Source organism: Vipera ursinii (genome assembly GCF_947247035.1).
Source record: "Vipera ursinii genome assembly, chromosome: 2".
NCBI lineage: Eukaryota > Metazoa > Chordata > Lepidosauria > Squamata > Viperidae > Vipera > Vipera ursinii.
In genome coordinates this window covers 152,126,294-152,145,693 of record NC_139513.1, presented here as the reverse complement: position 1 = coordinate 152,145,693, position 19,400 = coordinate 152,126,294, and the positions used below count along the sequence as shown (strand labels likewise).

General features: G+C 43.2%; 1 protein-coding gene across 5 annotated transcripts in view; it reads left to right on the top strand.

Annotated features, from left to right (window-relative positions):
• Window positions 1-19,400, top strand: part of CSRNP2 (cysteine and serine rich nuclear protein 2) — a 53,059-nt gene that overhangs the window by 24,406 nt on the left and 9,253 nt on the right. For 3 of the 5 annotated variants that reach the window (XM_083352466.1, XM_083352468.1, XM_083352467.1), the window contains 4 exons: window positions 5,393-5,641; window positions 8,337-8,596; window positions 12,599-12,895; window positions 14,083-18,968. In XM_083352466.1, the coding sequence (XP_083208592.1) occupies window positions 5,491-5,641; window positions 8,337-8,596; window positions 12,599-12,895; window positions 14,083-14,979 (1,605 nt within the window). In that variant the 5' untranslated portion in view covers window positions 5,393-5,490 and the 3' untranslated portion in view covers window positions 14,980-18,968. Of the gene's footprint in view, window positions 1-5,392; window positions 5,642-8,336; window positions 8,597-12,598; window positions 12,896-14,082; window positions 18,969-19,400 lie in introns of those variants that run through there. The other 2 variants (XR_014491182.1, XM_083352469.1) reach the window with 2 other exon arrangements.

The window sequence follows — 19,400 nt, the reverse complement described above, 5'->3', positions numbered from 1 at the left end:
GAAGTATTGGTTATAATAATGTGGAGATCTGTAATAATATGTATTTGTTTGAAATGGAAATACTGTAACTGAGATACCACGTTGCTTCTTAAAGATATTATTGTAAATGTTGGAAAACTAAATTATATATATATATATATATATATATATATATATATATATATATATATATATATATATGAGAGAGAGAGAGAGAGAGAAAGAAAATCTGTGAGGGAGCCAAAGGTTTGAGCTGCCAAACATCAGCCTCGAAACCTTAATGTCTTGGAAGGATCTGCAAAGGAGTGGGATAAAATCTTTCCTGAGATGTGTGCAAACCCAGTGACCAGCTACAAGAAATGTCTGACCTCTGTAATTGCGAACATGGGTTTTGCCAACAAGTACTAAGTCATGTTTTGCGAAGGGGTCAAATACCTATTTCAATCATTAAAATGCAAATCAATTTATACCTTTTTAAAAAAAACAATAATGCATTTTTCTGGATTTCTTGGTTCTTCTGTCTCTCACTGTTGAAATAAACCTACCATTAAAATTATAGACTGATCATTTCTTTGTCAGTGGGTGAACGCACAAAATTTTTCCCCCTCACTGTAGCTATCTTCTGAAGCTGAGCTGCACTTCCTTTGCCTCCTCCACCATTAAAACTAGTTTTCTTTAAAAGAGTGAGGTAGTGCGTAATAACATGAAGCCAGTCTGATATGTGGTTAATGCACCAGGCTAGAAACCGGGAGACACTGAGTTCTAGTCCCACTTTCGGCATGAAGTTAGTTGGGTGACCTGGGACCAGTCAACTTTTTCTCTAGGAAAGAGAGAGTAGGGAAACCACTTCCGAAATCTTGACAGGAAAATTGCAGGGACTTGTGAGGTATTTGCGAGGAGTCAAGACTGACTCGGAGGCACACATATACAGACACAAACAGCATTACAGTAATGTGTGATAAATTTAGCTGTATGTTCTTTTCCTTAATTTCTGGCAAACAGGGCATTTACAGGAGCAGGTAATCACCATTTGTGACCATTTTTCTTCTGGCCTTCAGACAAGTCTTTCTGCCAATGGATAAACCAGAAGCTAACCTGCAGGAGAAAAAAATTGGAGCAGTCCCTGTTAATAGCTGTTACCCTCTCAAGAGAATGAGATGTTTCAAAGAAGAAACACTTGGCATCCAGTGAAGCCAAATACTTCCTCCTTGGAAGGACTGCCAGTGCTCCAGCTGGAGGGATTCATTCTCTTTTTGGCTGTTGCTTGCTTCTTTCTGGGAAGAAGTGTTGCATTCCTCCTCCCCCAGATCTTTTTTTCTGTCAAGGTCCCGTTGTGTTAATGTAAAAAAAAAAAAGGGCAGATTGCAGAGAAATGATGGTAGTGCTCTCTGCGTGTGTGTTTTTAAATAGGGTGTGTTACTAATTTTGGAGTTGCAGCTTGTATTCAGAACACTTGCAGCCTGCGCTTCCTCCAACAGAGATGTTTGTTTCTAACTGGCTTTATATCAGGGGTCTCCAACCCCCGGTCCGTGGACCGGTACCGGGCCCCGGCATGCCAGCAACCGGTCCGTACAAACAAGCAAAGCCCCATCCGCGGGATGCAGGCAGGCAGCACACAAACCCACGCACCCTCCGCGGAAAAAGCTCTCCACAGAACCGGTCCCTGATGCCCAAAAGGTTGGGGACTTCTGCTTTATATTATCATAAACTAATGTGGGGACAAAAATGCTAGAAGAAGGACAGTTTTTGTCCCATCTCATTTTTGGTGTTAAAGCAAGCTTCTTAGAGATGTACACGCGCGCGCACACAGAGACATACTTAACTCTCCAGGAAGAGCAGGGGGTTGTGATTTGGCGCACGTCCCTCTTAGGGTCTTCCCATAAACATCTGAAGTCCATTATGTGGAGAAGGTAGGCCTCCTCTGGTTTAACGCAGCTCTTTGTTATACATGAGATATAATAGAATGGGTCCTAGCAGAGCAGGTATAAGCTTGCCTCATGCCTATTGCAGCTTACAACTCTCAAATATATAGGGGGAAAATACCTAGATTCTTGCAAGAAAGGGCCAACTACAACATAGACTGCATAGTGTTATATATTGTAACACAGGCATATTTATATTTAAAATACGTAAACTACCCTTTATCCAAAGGGTGTCTCAAATTGTGGTAGGTATCATTCTAAAGGTAAATGTAACACAGTTAGTAGTAACACTTTTTTAAAAAAGAAAATGTTCTATCTTGTTTGGGTTTTGAACTTTAAACTCACAGTATTCATTTGGAAGTCATAGTTTTACACTCAGGCCAAGAACTGGGTTTGGGGACAATTGCTGGATTATGGTTTTTCCATACCATACATTGTACTACACATTCAGTTGGTGCAAACTTATTTCTCAACCTACCACAATTTCTCTTCTTCCTTCTAATCCCCCAGGTTAACTTGAAATTCCCCTATTCCTCATTTTAATAACAGTTGGGAATTTTTTCATTGGGACCTTGTTGCCCACTTTTCTATTGTGACTTTCATTCTGCACGGAGGTTGGCAAGATTCCCAGCTTATCTTGTTGCCATTAACTGTTTTTAAAGTATGTAAAAACAATATTATCATGAAACCTAGGTTTCCTTTGCCCTCATGCAGGCTAAGTCTTGCTGAAGTAGGTCATCAGGTCTGCTGCATCTAAATTAAATGCTGTTGCGCATGTCTCCTAAGGCTTAACTTCATCTCTCACTGTTGGAGATAAGGATTTGAGTGCCACAGGATAGGATTATCATGCTCCTGACCAACATTGGGTTTCTGATGCACCTTTCTTTGAAACATCTGTTGTTGGCCATGACTTAGCCAGATTGCACTAAAATAGGTCTGAGCCACAGTCATACCTTTATATATATAAAAAAATCAGCGACTACATTTAAAAGATATTAGTGTCGATATTTATATTGAATAATAGCTGGGTAACTTTCCCCAGTATAATTGGCATAAACATTTATATCCCTTGGTGCATCGTATGGTAAAATGGTTGCATTTCCCTATTGGCTGCTACAGCATTGAAGCCAATTCAGATTTGGTCAGAATTCTTGTTGCTTTTACCAGGAATGTTTATACAACTTCCAATGATGTATATTCATTCCATAAAAATAAATATAGATTTAACTACTCAGAAGGCACAGTACACATGTCTGACATGTAAAGATGGTCAGGAATATGAAAACAACTGGTATCTTCAAAGCCTTCCATTTTAATTGACTGTAGAATGCATAGCGTTTCACAGGCAACAAGTGAAGTGGGCATTTATGTCTAAAAAACATAACAGAAATAGCAAGGAGTCCATGCTCTTGGCATCAGGTCCCTCTCTAAGGTTCAAAGAGCCTAGTCTTCAGCAGTTAGTAAACAAAGCAAGGGGCAGAAAAATAATTTCAAAATTTAACACTTGCAGTTTTTTCTCTGACAAACCAATCTGCTTTCTTTTAGAAGGAAAAAAAAGACATTGGTCCTAGCAGATAGAGGTGTATGACAAAGAACAAATCTCTGTAATTATGGGAAAGTACATAAAGTACATACAGTTGCTAAACAAGTTGCTTACCAACTTGTTTAGCAACTGTTCATAGTTACCAGAGTGTAAAAAAATAGCTTTGCAACAAATTCTCTCATTACCATATAACTACCGCAGCATCCCAGGGTTGTAATTGCCATTTGGGTACTTCGCAACTGTAAAAATTGGATCTTGCAGTTACATGACATTTCACTTAATGGGCAAAGGGGAAGTGAGCTTGCAAGGCCATTTTGGTCACATGATTTCCCACTTAGCAACCCCCACTCTATTTAGCAATAGAGTTACTGGTTGCAATTGGGGTTGCTAAGCGAGGACTAGTTTTATGGACGTTGCAGGGTAACTTGGATTTCCATTTTTTTTAATCTCAGCTTTTTATGATACTTTTATAGAAGGTACCACCATAATTTTAAGCACTTTTTCTTCTATTGTGTGGAGGTCTATAAACCTTTGTATTGGTTTGAAAGTCAAGTCTCCAGAAGCTTTGGTAGGAAATATAGCTGAATTTTAGGAGTTTTGAAAGTTGAGTTTTTGAACCCTGCTGTATGATAGGACTGGCTTCAGAATTCCCACTGTATAAAGTCTGCAAACCTTTGTTGAAAATAATAGCCAGTTTGTACTTTGTATATAAAATGTTCTTACTTAATTTGCAGTCAGGAAACATACAAAGGCTTGTCGTTAAGTGGAATAAGCCAAATTAAGTGGTTACTTTTGAAGCTTAAAAACGCTAGCCTGTGGGAATGGCTGTAAGCTCCACGATCAGCAGGTGGATATGTTTTTGCATGAGGAAAACCTGAAGATTTTGAATATATATATTCAAACTGAGAGCCAGTTTGGGGTAATGATTAAGGCTAAAAACCAGAACACTGAGCAGCTCTAGAAAGGGCACTGGGGAAATCTTTTCTGAAAAAACTGCAGGAACTGGTCCAGGCAGTTGCCAGGAGTCAAACACTGGCTTGAAACCCCCTGCCCCCTCCCCCCAAAAAGTCACTGTTAGTGCATTACGCTCATCGGGGAGGGAGGAGATGTGTTTGATTGTTGGATGCCAAGAAGGCATTTGCAGAAAGCAGCCTGGTCTTGAGTTTTTCATTTGTGCATGAATAGACATGATAAAAAATGTATACAGATCAACTTATGACCACAGCTGAGCCCAACATTTCCGTTGCTAAGCAAGGAAGTTGTTAAGTGAGTTTCCCCCCGTTTTTACAACCTTTTTGCCACAGTTAAGCAAATTACTGCTGCTGTTAAGTGAAACATGCGGTCATTAAGCGAATCTGGCTTCCCCCATTGACTTTGCAGTGATTCACTTAACAGTTGTAGTGAGAGAGGTGGTAAAACAGGGCAAAACTCACTTAACAAGCAGAACAATTCCTGGGGGTACCAAATTTTGGCTACTCCTGGCTTAGAAGGTTCTGAGAGCTGTAGGTGGGCATCGCACACTCTGCTTCCCAGCATATTGCCTGTTTGCCGGTGCCAGCCAGTAAATAGTAGGCAGCTTTGGATGGATGAAAAGCAGCTCGTGTAACTGTATGAAGAGTGACTGGAAGGGGCGTTGTTTCGCATGCTGCCTGCTTCCCACGGATGGGGCTTCACTTGTTTGAACCGACTGGTTTCTGCCATGCCATGGACCGGTGGCGGTCCACAGGTTGGGGACCCCTGCTGTAATATATGAAAGGGAATCAATCTGACATACTTGGCTCTTCTTAGAAGCCATTTAATTCATGGGGGGGGATAATAATGGGGAATAGCTGGAAAAGAAAGTCATGGCAGCTGCATGAGCTGAGTATAATGCCTGAAGACAGCCTGTGTGTTGCAGGTGCATGACACGAAGTAGTCCCTGATCCTTTCCTCTCTTCGTCCTCACTAGGTACCTGGTAGATCCCATCAGTAGGCCTGGAGTCAGAAACCTTCAACTAATCCAAATCTCTCTTCTGCTCTTTGGCTCTCCATGCGAGCCAGAGACAAATGGATGCCATCGCAAGTGCCGGCCTCAAGAGGAAGTTTGACGATGTGGACGTGGGCTCGCCCATTTCCAATTCCGATGATGAGCTCTCCAACAGTGATAGCGCAGACAGCTGTGACAGCGTCAATCCTCCAAGCTCCTCAGGCTTCATTCGTAAGTATTGGCCTTAGCAGGCTTTTGAAACACGGGAACACCATACAGGTGGCTTCTGTGGCTAAGTTAATGTGGTGGTTAAGCCATCATGTGACCATGCCTAATTTTAGGACCATTTTTTTTTTTGCTGCAATCATTAAGCAAACCACATGGTCATTAAGTAAATCTAACTTCCCCTATTGATTTTGCTTGTCAGAAGCAGGCAGGGACAATAGCAAATGGTGATATCTCTCTCTCTCTCTCACACACACACACACACACACACACCGACACTGCAGCTGTCATAAATGTGAGCCAGTTGCCAAGTGCCTAGAAGTGGGATGACTGGTCATAAGTCAATTTTCTCAGCACCATTATAATTTTAAACAGTCGCTAAAGGAATGATTGTAAATCAAAGACTTAACGTGTGTTATCAGCATTAATTCTGGCAATACTTACAGAAGAATTTTCCTGTTCCAACTGTTAATCCCTGAAGCCTTAACTTCATCAAGAAAGTCTTCCATGGTGTCAGACTTTTGCAAGGATGGGGTGACTTCTGAGGTGAAGCAAGAGTAGTAAGTATAGACTTCTGGCTAGCTGCTTCTGTCTTGCCAACCAATAAAAGATTGTCAAGAGCAGTCTAAAGATAGCCTATAATTTCTTTCAGTCATCCTTCTTTGACCCAGATCTATCCAATAAGTTGGACTAATGTAGCCAGAATTGGTCATATAAAGAACGTGCAGTTATGAGGCTGTTCATTCTCATGGAGTTAATAATTCTAATAAAAGTGTGTGTAGTATCCTTTTTTCCCAATCTGATCCTAGTGGAATATATATCTACACTCTTGCTGCTTTTTGTTTATTGGGTGTAATAGAAGCAAATCATGTGAAAAGTTGCTATTCTTGGATGCTCCATATAGGATTGATTAGTTCTGGAGTCCCCAACCCCCAGGCTATGGGCTGTTTGGAACCAGGCCGCACAAGTGATGGGCGCGTGTGCTCACACAGCTCCACTTGCACGAGTGGCGGGCGTGAGCAGATGTGCACAAAGCTCCATTTGTGTGAGTGGCACATTACTCCACTTGCACATATGGAGCTGCTCACGCACACTTCTGCTGCTCATATGGAACCATCCTCTCTTCCCCGCCCCCCAGGCTAGGCCGCCAAGCCAGAAGGATTGAGGACCGCTGGATTAGTCCATAATACCTTGATTAGCAGGACCATGTAGCACTTAGGATACAAGGAAGACAGAAAAATGCTTTTGTGCGAGTTGTGTGTATGTGTGAATGATCCACTACCTTCCTCCAGTATTCTCTGCCGCCACTGCTGCCCACTCCCCCTTTGTGTGAGATGTGGAAGAGAAGGTTGCTTTTTTCAGTCACTGTCTCCCCTTCTCTGGAGCAGTGCTCCTTGGATATCAGATGGCTGCCAATCCTGTAAGCCTTTTTACAAGACCTGGCTAATTTCAGCAACTCTTGAGGGACTCGCTTCAGTCTCTCCTGATTGAATGCATGTGGCAGGACCCAGGAGATGGGCCTTTTCTGCCATGGTGCCTGCTCTGTGGAATATCATTCCCACCCCAGTTGAAACTGGCCCCATCCAGATAGCCTTCCAGAAGGCCCTCAAAACATGGCTATATCAGCAAGCTGGCAGAATCTCACAGAAATGGTGATATAATGAGATGGCTGTACTATTTTCTACTGTCTTGCAATTAATAATGTTGATATTTTTTTTAAAAAATGTACTTGTTTTTTGACTGAGCTATTGTCCATTTGAGATGGGTGGCTATAGAAATATAAATAAATACACACTTTTATGGTTGTTCCTCACTGCTGGGTGTTATTTGTTACGTTGGTTACATTTTTATGTTTAGCTTTTAACCTTATTACTGTTCTGGACCTCGGTAAGCTGCTCAAAGTCAGGCATGATTAGAATAGTGTACGAGCCTAGCAAAATAAATAAATTCCCTAAAGCAGCTGTGCCTTTTCCTAGGATCATGTGTCTGCCCTCATGTTCTGCATCGCCATATTATTACCTTCTTTTTATCCATTCTCAGAACATTAAGAGTTATAAGAAATTAATCAGGCTATTGATTCCAGGATTCTAGTTCAATAGAATAGCCGATAATTCAAACAGCTTACATTCTGTCCCTATGATTGTTACTCAGATAGGCTTGCCTATGTTAACTTCATATGATTGGAGAAGGAAGTTAGATATGAACGATGACTTGCTGGATAAAGACCTGACTTGACAAAACACTGCCATGCCTGTTGTTTTACACCGTTAGTAGTGTTTGAAAAATGTATTTCTACAGAGCCTAAAGATTTCTCAGTATTTCCCAGACTTCTGGAAAGACAGCTTGCCTGTCACTTACTAATATGCCTCTGCCGTGCATAGCCAGAATTTTAAATAAGCTACAGATTTCACTCTTGGTTGTTCAGAGCTACAGTAAAACCCTGCAGGCTTGGCCAGTGCTCTTTATACTGTATCCTGGAACATGCTCAGAATTCTGTCCAGTACTTAGGAATTAAGTGGCAGATACATCGATGCGGAAGATTTTGAAAGCTTCTATGGCGGAGGACACATTCTTCAAACAACGTTTGCTGGGGGTGCTCTGTAACTGTGAAGAAAATATTAAATGGGCTGTGTGAAAGGAGACACACACCACTTGCTTCAATTTCCAATCGGTGTTTCTGTTTTGCTTTCTTACATCTCAGCAACCTCCATCTTAAAAAGGCAGAAACAGCTGCGTAGGAAGAACGTGCGCTTCGATCAGGTGACTGTGTACTACTTTGCAAGGCGTCAGGGATTTACCAGCGTTCCTAGCCAAGGGGGCAGTTCCCTGGGCATGGCCCAGCGGCATAACTCTGTCCGCAGGTATACCCTTGGTGAATTTGCCCAAGAGCAGGAAGTGAATCACCGTGAGATCCTTCGAGAACACCTGAAGGAGGAGAAGCTTCATGCCAAGAAAATGAAGGTAGGCTTTTGGCGGGCAGAAAAGTCCTTTTTTGGTCATCTGTTTGCAGAGTTTTTGGCGCCGTGGCTTGACCATATTGTGATGTATACGTAGCAAATATAAGCAGGGTTGGGAATTGATTTTGAGGACCTGTAATCCTTTTCCCAATTTGATACGGTTAGTTCATCTCAGGCCTACCTGTAGCAAGCGGTAGAGAAGACCTGCCGGTAGATAATCATATGGTACTTTTGTGAATTTGCTGGACTCTTTTTATTTGTCTGCCTCTGCAGTAAGATATTAAGCAATAGTATTCAAAATATGCAGTTCTAATTATTTTTGCATTTTTGGTTTTCTTTCCTGTCTACTCCATTATGTTAATTCTGCAACCCCAAACGGAAGCCCATTTCCCCCTGGATTTCCCCGTATTTCATAGACTGCATACAGCCCTCCATCTGGATTGGAATATGAGAAATGCAGCTGGTAATGTGAAAGTGAGCACTGAAGAATTTCTTCTTGAAGTGAACGAGCGCTTTCCTTCTGGGGCTGGGTGAGGGAGGGTCAGCTTTCTGAGGAGAGCTAAGGATTCCCCGCCATCCAGCAGCAGGGGAACCCTCACAGCCAAGAGACAAGTCCTGCTAGCGATGCCAACCAGCCTTCTAGCCTCTGTTCTGTGTCAAGTTGATTCATGGGAAGGCACAGCAATTGCAGCGAAAGCCTCTCCCTTTTAGCCTCCTCCAGCAAGCTTCCTCTTCTATCCATCTCCTTACCGTGCCTCCTGGCGGCTTGGTTGGTGTGTCCTGTAGGTTGCCTAGTAACTGGGTTTCCCTTACTGGATTGAATGCTTCTGTCAAAAAACATAGACGTTCCAATCATTCTCTTGCTACCATGACAACCAGCTTAGCAGAAAGGACAAAAACTCGGTAGTCCTGCGACTCTGGCCTACTTCTTATAGTTGTCGAAGGAAACCCGTTTCTGAACTGATCCTTATAAGATCTGCCCTTGTTTGTGCATATGCCACCTTCTCCAGAAGGTGAGTGTAGAGAACCTACGCATCAAAGAGAAGGATCTGGGTTATCTAACTTGCTAACTAACCTGCTGGCTTTCCACGGTGGCTATTTTTGGTGTGTTTTTAGTTGTACGAACGAGCAACCTGTCCTGGATACCGCCCCAATCCCATCATTCTCGTAGATTGAGGTGCAGTGTGTCTGAAAAGAAGCCTGCTTGCTTACTTATTTATTATTTCCCACCTTTATTATTTTTACAAATAGCTGTAGGCAGAAAACATATCCAACACACACCTTCCTCCTCCTGTTTTCCCCACTAAAACAACCCTGAGAGGTGGATTGGGCTGAGAGAGAGTAACTGGCCCAAATTGACCCAGCTGGCTTTCCCAAAAAAAGTACTTGCAGCTTTGGTAACAGGACAGTGGTGTTCCTGAACCCTATGGAAAACATGCAAAGTGCTTTTCTAAAACGGGAGTGCTTTGTGTATTCCACATAGAATTCGGCATTCTGAAAATCCATTTTTCTCTTTCGCAGTCTGTTTGCCCACGGAAATGTTGCTGATCTTATCGGCTACATTTTAAAGGTTTCATTTCTAGATTTGTTATAGACAATTCCTTGTCATTTTTAATGGCAATTCAGCTTTCTCACATATCTGATCCTTATTCAGCCACCTTCTGAAGCTTATTTGTTATCTTACAACAATCTACGGCACCTTCTTCCCTCTAGTTGCCATGCCTCTGTCAAAAAAGCTTCATACAAGTCTTCTCCCCTACAAAGATTGGAGGTGAAACAAATTTGTTCCTCTGTTCAGGAGACGATTTGGGGTGTGTGTGTTTGTATGAGGCACAAATCAGCCACGTGTTCCTTCTGCTTTGCCCTTGAGGACAGGCTGTGTCTGCCACTAGAAAGATTACTGTGCTTTCCACATGGCCAGCAATGCGAACTGTGGCGTCCCTCATCTGTTTGGTGTAAGAAACATCAAGCTGCAAATGTGTCTCAGCACAGTTTGATGTAATGATTGGATCAAGGTCACCCTCAGACCCCGGAAGGTTCTAGAATTCCCACCTGTCACACTGACCGCTTCCCTCAGAAGATGGAGGAGACAGGATTGCAGTGCTGGAGCAGAGTTTAGCGCTAACCTCAATCCTCAGCTGTGTTGCATCATGTCTCTCAGGAACGGCCCTTTGTAATACCATGGCTACTCTGATGAAATACTACTACTTGCCTTGTTTTTGCCATGAGTGTTCTTTTAATTTTGAATTTTTATTGCATTTTAGACAGGGTATAAAAACCAAATAAATACATTTTTAAAAAATAGGGGGAAGGGGGCAAAAAAAGGGAAGGGCCAAAAAAAAGGAAAATTGGGGTTGCAATCAAGGAGGCAAAGAGCTACAAAAAGAATAACTCCTGACTTTTTTCGGTAAAGACATAAAAATACTGCTTCCATGTAGCCCAGCCATGTCAAACTCATGACGTCGTGTGATGTATCTGACTTTTTTCCCCATTGCCAGCAATGGGGTGGGTGCGGTTTCGGTGTGACACATCCAGCCCATGGGCTGGCAGTTTGACACACCTGATGTAGCCCATGGTTCAGATCTTTTTTTTTTTTTGCTCCCCCACTTAAAACAGACACTGTATTTTCTTTTTTTTTCTTGCTTTTTAATATTCTGCTAAGTGTACAGGTAGTGCTGGACTAGCAACCACAAGTGGGAGTAGAATTTCTGTTGCTACCTGATTTTACTACCTTTTTTCCCACAGTTAAGTGAAATCCACTGCAGTTGTTAAGTGAAACTTGCTATCATTAAGCGAATCTGCTTCCCCTTATCAACTTGGCTTGTCAGAAGTTGGCGAAGGTCACAAATGGCGATCACATGACCCTGTGATGTTGCAACTGTCATAAATACATGCCAATTGCCCAAGTCATGCGATCATATAACTATGGGGTGTTTCAGCAGTCATGCATGTGAGGATCTTTCATAAGTTACTTTTGTCAATGCCATTGTACGTTTGAATGGTTGCCAAACACAAGGTTGTAACTCGAGGACTAATTAACTGTATTCGCTGTGTAAATAATATAACACAAATTTGTCAAAGTGAAAAATTTAAAGTATTATGATCTACACGGATAAGAAAGGATTCCGCCTGCTTTTAGATACCACTCTCTAGAAACGTCAGATTCAAACGTGAGATTTTGGCTTCAAAAATGTGTTACTCTATAGGCATCTATACGTATCTCCTCTGAATTTTTTTGGGGGAAAAATGAGATCTACAGTACAGGCTTGTATGGAGGTTACCATTGTCCAAACCATGTTTTGAAGTTTCCCACCTCAAATAAGCTAAATGAAATACGTATCTCTTTCTGATATCATTCTGTTTGAAGGTGCAGATTTTAAGGACTGATGGGCTGGATAAAGGATAAAAAGGGGTGGGCATGGAGCTAAGGAATTTGCAAAGAACTAAACTACCATTCTTTAATTGATCGTGATCTGCCTGCACAACCCAACAGCGGATTTAATCCATCAAAGCCCATATTTTCTAACAAGGCTATGGCTTGCATGGTAGCTTGAAGGCTTGCAATGTGCAACGGTCAGTCACTGTCAGAATTTACCCCCATTCTCTCTGGATGTTGGGTTGTGCAAGCAAAGGAGAAAGAAAAGCCCAGAACGTGAACTAATGGTGCTCTGGCCTCTGCATATAAAGCTGGATTGCTGTTAGAACTTGCTCCCTCCCTGTCCAGACAAGATAAAAGGCAGTTTGTTCAGGGAGAACAGAGCAAGCTTTGGGGTTACTCCAGCTTTGGCAATGCAGAAAGCTGCATCACTGTCAAAACTCACAGCTTGGGAGGAATCGGTTTTTTGTAGGGGATGGGTGACCCTTGCAAGCCCAGTTAAACTCAGGGAAATCATTTGTCTTTTTTTGTTTTTTTCCAGACTGAAAACTGATGGGATTTCAATTTCGAGATTAACTTTGCTGGTGTGTGTCTGTGTGTTCTCTGTTCTTTCCCACACCCTCCCCTAAGCTGACCAAGAACGGAACTGTGGAGTCAGAAGAGGCTGACGGTTTGACCCTCGAGGATGTCTCAGATGATGACCTCGATGTAGAGAACGTGGAGGTGGATGACTATTTCTTCTTACAGCCACTGCCTACCAAGCGGCGGCGAGCTCTACTTCGAGCCTCTGGGGTTCATCGGATCGATGCAGAAGAAAAACAAGAACTTAGGGCCATCCGCCTCTCACGAGAAGAATGTGGGTGTGACTGCCGGCTGTACTGTGACCCTGAGGCCTGTGCCTGTAGCCAGGCTGGAATTAAATGCCAGGTCAGTGGGGAAGAAACCGCTAGGCTTTGGCCTGAACTGTATCTCCTGTTGCCTGTGTGTCTTTTTGATGTGGAGAGGGGTCCACCCCAACCTTATTTCATGTGTTGAGTCCCAGCTTGTAAGAGGTGATTTTTTTTTAAAGAAAGAGAGCTATTCTCTGCCCACCTACAAAGGTCTTAAGGGGTGACGCTCCAAGACTGAAGTTTAAAAAAAAAGAAGTGAATAACTCGGGCGGGAAGATCCTGCTTGAGTTTGTGGAGAAAAACAGATGGGGGAAAGGTCTTGAGGAAATAGCGCTAGCTTTTCAGGATGATGTGAAGTCACCGTGGTTATACATGCGGGATCCACCATTCTTCTGCTTCCCTCTATTGGATGCTCTATGAAACGAGCGCTGGAAAGAATCTGCTCAAATGTTAACATAAATTATGCAGCATTGGTGCAATTTTAACCGTATTTTCTTAGCATTTGATTTACAGTACTTTGCTACTTCAAGGCAAAACGAAGAGGCAAAAAAAAAACGGATGTTCAGAATCTAGAAGTCAAACGCAGGAAGTCTTAGTTCAGTTTTGATTCCCAGCATCTAAGATGCTGGGTGATGCCTGCAGAGCTGGATTTCATGCTCTGCTCTGCTTTGTTCTCATCAGTAGCATTTTGCTTTTCCCGTGGAATGTGTGCATTGGCATTCCTGCTCTTAATGTTTTCTTGGCAAAGTCATTCCCTCCCACTTTCTCTGCCTCTTTTTGCACCACAGCTTTTGCATACTAAATGGCTAGCTCTGGTAAAGGATTTCAGATCCTCCTTCCTAAAAGTGCTTTTATCCTGAAGAGAGCATTTGATCGTTTGATAAATGAAGTGTCAAAAGAGCACATTCTGTCTTTCACGATAGATCGAATCAGACACACTCCGGGCCATTCTTTATTTCTTTTGATTTCTCCTTGAAATAGCAAGATTTATAGGTAGGTTAACTGGGGGGAAAATAATTGAATGGGGGGGATTCTGGGTTGCTGGAGGGCTATCTGGCCAGTTGCTTTTTTGATAACAGCTTACCTGGATTTTACGTTTTCCATTTGACTTAAATTTTCCATCTGTTCACTTGCTCTCACTTTAGCCAAGCTTCCATCCTTCCATTCACTTCCTCAGTTCTCACACAGGCACAGTTTTCACTGTCCTTCGCTTCCCCCACCTAGGTGGACCGAATGTCCTTCCCATGCGGCTGTTCCAGAGATGGTTGTGGGAATATGGCTGGGAGAATTGAATTCAATCCCATCCGGGTGAGGACTCACTACCTGCACACCATTATGAAACTAGAGCTAGAGAATAAACGGCAGGTGAACCGGGCCCAGACTCTGGATGAAGAGACCCCTCATAGCTCCGGCAGTGACTGGCTGGGAAGCCAGTCCCCAGAGACCCAGGATTTCCAGGAGTTCATGGCGGAGAATGAAACGGCGGTCATGCATCTTCAGACAGCCGAGGAGTTGGAGCGGCTGAAGGCTGAGGAAGACTCTAGCAGTGGCTCCAGCATGGAAAGCCTGGGGGTGTGCATTTTGGGGGAGCCGCTTTCTGTCTCCGAAGGGATGTGCCCGAGCCTCGCCACGCCAATCCTCATTCAAGCTCAGCTGCCACCAGGTTCCTCTGTTCTGTGTTTCACGGACAGTTCTGAGCAAGCCAGCTCAGCTGAGGGCAGCCAACCCTACTTGAACAATGGGCCTGTTGTGTACTATCAGGTTGACCAAAGGTCAGTGCTGGGGGTGAAGGGGGAAAATAGAGCAGAGGAGCCTGAGGGGACCCCTCGTTACACAGATGAGAAGGAGCTAAGCGTCTACTCTGTCCCTGTGACTTCGCTGGTGTCTTGTGGCAGAGCCACAGCCACCAGCAGTGTAGAAACGGAGAAGGCCGCTGCGCCTTTTGAGCCCCTGTCTTCTGAAAGCTGTCAGCCTGACATTCCTCTGCCAAGCTTGCCACTCCACACAGAGGTGCCACAAGACAGTTTGCGGCCCCAGAACATGGCGCCGCAATCTCCAGAGAGGGCCTGCGAGCTCCCCTCTTCTGAGGAGAGCTCTTTGGGCCCTTCTCTGACCGTGTGACAATTCCCAACCCATCACCTTGATGTTTATTTATTGACAAAAAAGGTTTTTTTATCAAATGGCCACAGCCATTGGGAATTCTTTGATATTGGGTGGGGGAGGGAAAGGAGGAGGGGCTGCTTTGTGTGGGCTCCAACGTATAAGGACCTAAAACGAGCACTTATGGCTGCCTCAGAGCAGGAGGGTCTGTCCACCCGGTAGGGCAGCCTCCCGGTTCTGAAGAGGTTGGACCCGTCCAGAGGCGATGGGACTTTGTAGGGGAGGCCTGGACTCCACCCTACAAGGACCAAACGTGAATGTGTCTCATGGAAGCAATAGAGCAAAGCTGCCTTTTCTAAAGTGCTGGGTGGGTTGGAGGGCAGGCAGAAGAGGACACGCTGTTGCTACTTCATGACGTCAATCAGTCTCTATGCGTGGTGGAACTCGCTCCCTCCAGCTGCTGATCCCAAGTGAAGCTGCTGCTGCCGCCACCCGTCCCTTTCTGTCACTTTCAGTGCTGTGTCTTGGTAACGGTGACCTTACTTGCTTGAACTGCTCTAACCAGTTACACAGCTTTAAGCTCTGCAACCTCTTATTTATGTGACATTTGCTGCCCTTCGTTCCCTGGAAGGATCCCATATATTTTTTAAATTCACTATGAATTAACTTCAATCATGACTAGCTTACACCTACAGTTTGGCATGCAACTGTCGTACAAAATAATTTTCATCCTGGCGCCCTGGCCGCCCCCCCCCCCCCCGCCAGCAGCTTCACCCAAACGTGTTCATGGCCCTTTTTGCTGGCCTTGGCTGGGAACTGATTTAAGTTTAAATTAACTTTTTTTATTAAAAAAAATGCTGAATGTTTACGGACATGATGTGACTCGAGACTTGTCGCTGATTCTCTGATCCTGAGCTGCAGTCTTGTCACCTCCCATTAGAACCCTTGGGGGGAATCTGATTCGGTAAACACTGAATGCCCTAGGATCAGGTGGGATCCAATTTTCTTCTGAAAATAACTGCCAGATTTGGGTGGGCAGAGAACTCTACAAAGTGCTTAACCTTTTGCCTCATAGTTTTATGAATCGGTTTTCCCTTTTTCACTTCAGTCTTTCCCATTCTAGTTGCACAAGAATTTGGAGGTGACGTTGAAAGCTTTCTGTCCCCTTGCGTCTTGCTTAGCTACCTAGCATTCCGGACAACTTGAAAGGGCACGGAGTCTGTGTGCAGTAAAACTGCAGCCTGCTGGGTCACGAGCATTAAGGGTCAGTAAATGTGCAATAAGGTGGCACCTGCAATCCCCCTCCCAGTGAACTGTGTCAATTGTTCCAATTGGTCTTGGAATAAAGAAAGGACGCCGTTATAAGCTGCCAGTCTGCCCCTGGACCAATCTAGGGTAACAAAAGCACTTTTCTCTTCCAGCTAACCGGACATCCTTTTCTTCTTCTACTTTCTGGTAAACAGCAGATAATCATTCTGACCCAGCTCATACCCTGTGGTGTATCTCTTAAGCGGGCTGGGGCTTAGCAAGAACTGGTTTCCCTGTATTTTAGGAATCTTTCTTTTTTCAGACTGCTCAAGGCTCACAATGACTTGCACAAAAGCTTCTGGATAATTCAAGTTACCCATCATTCCTCATGCGCAAGAGAGGGTGGGATTCAAGTAGCCTTTGCAGGGATGTATATCCTCATCAAAACCTACCTCCCGGCTGAGAAATAATACAGGCACCATCAGAACTTAAATAGGTGTTTGTGCTTTTCAGGCATATAACTAGATCTATATAAATGCTGGGCCGTGTAGGTTTCGAGATGCTGAATCTGGAAAGATTTAACAGGGTTGGGGACTTCTTATGTCCCTTAATTGCAAAGCTGCTTGGGAGTAGGCAGAACAAGCCAAGTCTTAACTTTAAAAATCTTGGCTGTTAACCAGCGGTGAGGAGCAATTGGTGCTCCCAATGGATCCAGAAAAGTCTATTCTCCTGAAAGTGACTCTGTGTAAGATAAAGTAAACACAAGCAAATGCTGTGTAGGCGGCAGCAGAGAAAGACTATAACTATTGACACGTAACACCATTTCAGCCCATTCCAGGCTTCAGAATAGATGCAAAGACTTCAGCACTAAACTCCTGTCTGATTTTCACCTTATCTCACCCAAGCTCTCTTTGTGCCAATTGGCAAATAGTATACAGCCAGGGCTCCTGTACTTTGCCAGACTACTAACTACTTAATTGCTTTCTCATCGCTACCTCTTTCAGGGGATTGTTTAGAAGCAATGCCATGTTTAGTGGGCAGATGTCTCCTTTGTACATTTTAAAATGTAAGAGGATGAATGTGCAGCCTTATTACGTCCTTTTGTCTTTAAAACGCCACACACCTTGTTGCATCTCTCTCTCTCTCTCTCTCTCTCTCTCTCTCACACACACACACACACACACACACACACACACACACACACCTCTTCACCTTCCTATACACTGGTCTCATTCCTGAGGGGGTGTTTAGGCTTTTATTCCATGCTGCTTTACCCCAAGACTATTCCTGGGTTTGAGGGTCCATTGGTGTCTTTCCTAATTCTCACATTTGTAGTTTACAAAACAAATGGTGCTATAAAAGGCTAGATTTATTTTCAAGGCAGCTGATTCCAGATGCAACTCTCACTAGAAAATTTAGTGCTCTTCGCATCTGAATCAAACAAAATAGAAAAATTTCCTCCTACATCAGATACATAGCGTTGTAGGTATCTAGGTTAAAGAGAAGGCATTTCTTACAAAATTCCCTATTTGGAAGCACCTTGGATATTTATAACACTGACCCCATAGTTGCTTTTTTACACAAGTACAGTGACATAGGTAGCTGTAGGTTTGTTTCAGGACAAGATGCACTTGTCTTTTTCCTATATTATTCCTCCATTGTTCCAGCTATACTCTTTATAGCCCTGCATTAGGAACCATTGTGTAGCAGATCTGCTCTAAAGTAAGTGGCTAAAGCCAAAGGTTTGCTGCCTTTAACTGCATGGTGTTATTCTGGGGATTGGGCACGATCAGCTCTAGAATCAAGTTTTTAAATGGGGCTTACCTCAATTCTTGTGGATCTGGCAGTAATAAGAATCTCCTCCTGTTGAGTGCTTAAGCTGTTGCACCCCTTGGCCACCTGCCAATACTGACAGATGGTTTGGTGGGATACAATTTCTGAAAATGGAAGCAGCTTCACACTTAAAATACCAGGATTCCATTTTTATAGCGCAGAAACATTTCTCGTGACTGACATTCCGGAATGCAATGATTAATGTAATGGCTTGGTAGAGACCAAGTACTAAAATACTACATTCTTACCCAGAGGTGTAGGTAACAGGGAAGAAAACAGAAACTCAGCATAGCATCTGAACTATTAAATGCTACACTGGCTTTCATTTCTATGAGTGTGCTTAGTTATGACAGAAGAAGACATTAAATAGCTATTTGTAGAAAAATGGCTAGGGGGGGGGGGAGAAACACTCCTTCCTGAGCATTATGAAAAAAGAAAGGGCAGTGATCTCAAATGACAGAATTTTATTTCTAAATCCTGTAGTAGAGGCTGGGCTTCTTATGTTTTAAAGAACGTTCTTTAATGCAAAAAGGCCTATTTCTCTTGCCTGCCTCCATTTTGTTATTAATGACAAAACTATCTTTCTTACTCTGATGTGGTGGTACATTCACCTGTTTTCCCTTCCCTTCCCTTCTCTTGGTGCTACTCAACTGTTTACAGGACAGCCCTTTTACTACCTGGAAGAGACTTCTATTAATGAAGCCCTGGTCTGATATAATTGGTATTAGCCCTGTCCTCTTGTCACTTGCAACTGATAACTTCATAACTCTGCTTTCCTGCAGGAAATACACAGGTGGCATTTTCAATGTGAATCCAAAGCTTGTCAGGTCCTTTACATTTTGTTTTGCCTCTTACGTTCTTTTCATTGTGACAATGCTGTATTTAAAGAGGATATTTAAGTGTAAAAACAAAATAAATGCGTAAACTTACATTTAAGTGATTTTTGTTCTCAAAATTGTAGCTGCCTTCTGTACAGCTACAGACTCCATGTACATGCACATTTTCTGGGATTTTTCACAGCTGCTTTTAGCCAAAGTGCAACATGATTAATACTTGCAGAGTCTGCATTTGTAAAACAAATCATTTCCTGTCTAAAGGAACTAAACAATATCAAAGTATGCGCAATGTTTCATCATAATGGGGAGCTCCTGCATTGGATCATTGTAGATGTCACCCTCTAAGGTAGCTTTTGCAGTTTGACTTAATTTTGCTTTCTGACAAATCTATCGATTTCTCTCATAGTGAAACCTTATGGAAAACACTTTTCACGCACTGAGGGGTTTATTCTCTTGCATAGATTTTATTTCAAAAAGACTGATCATATTACTTGGAGTAAGGTGTACACAACAAAGACTTGGGTC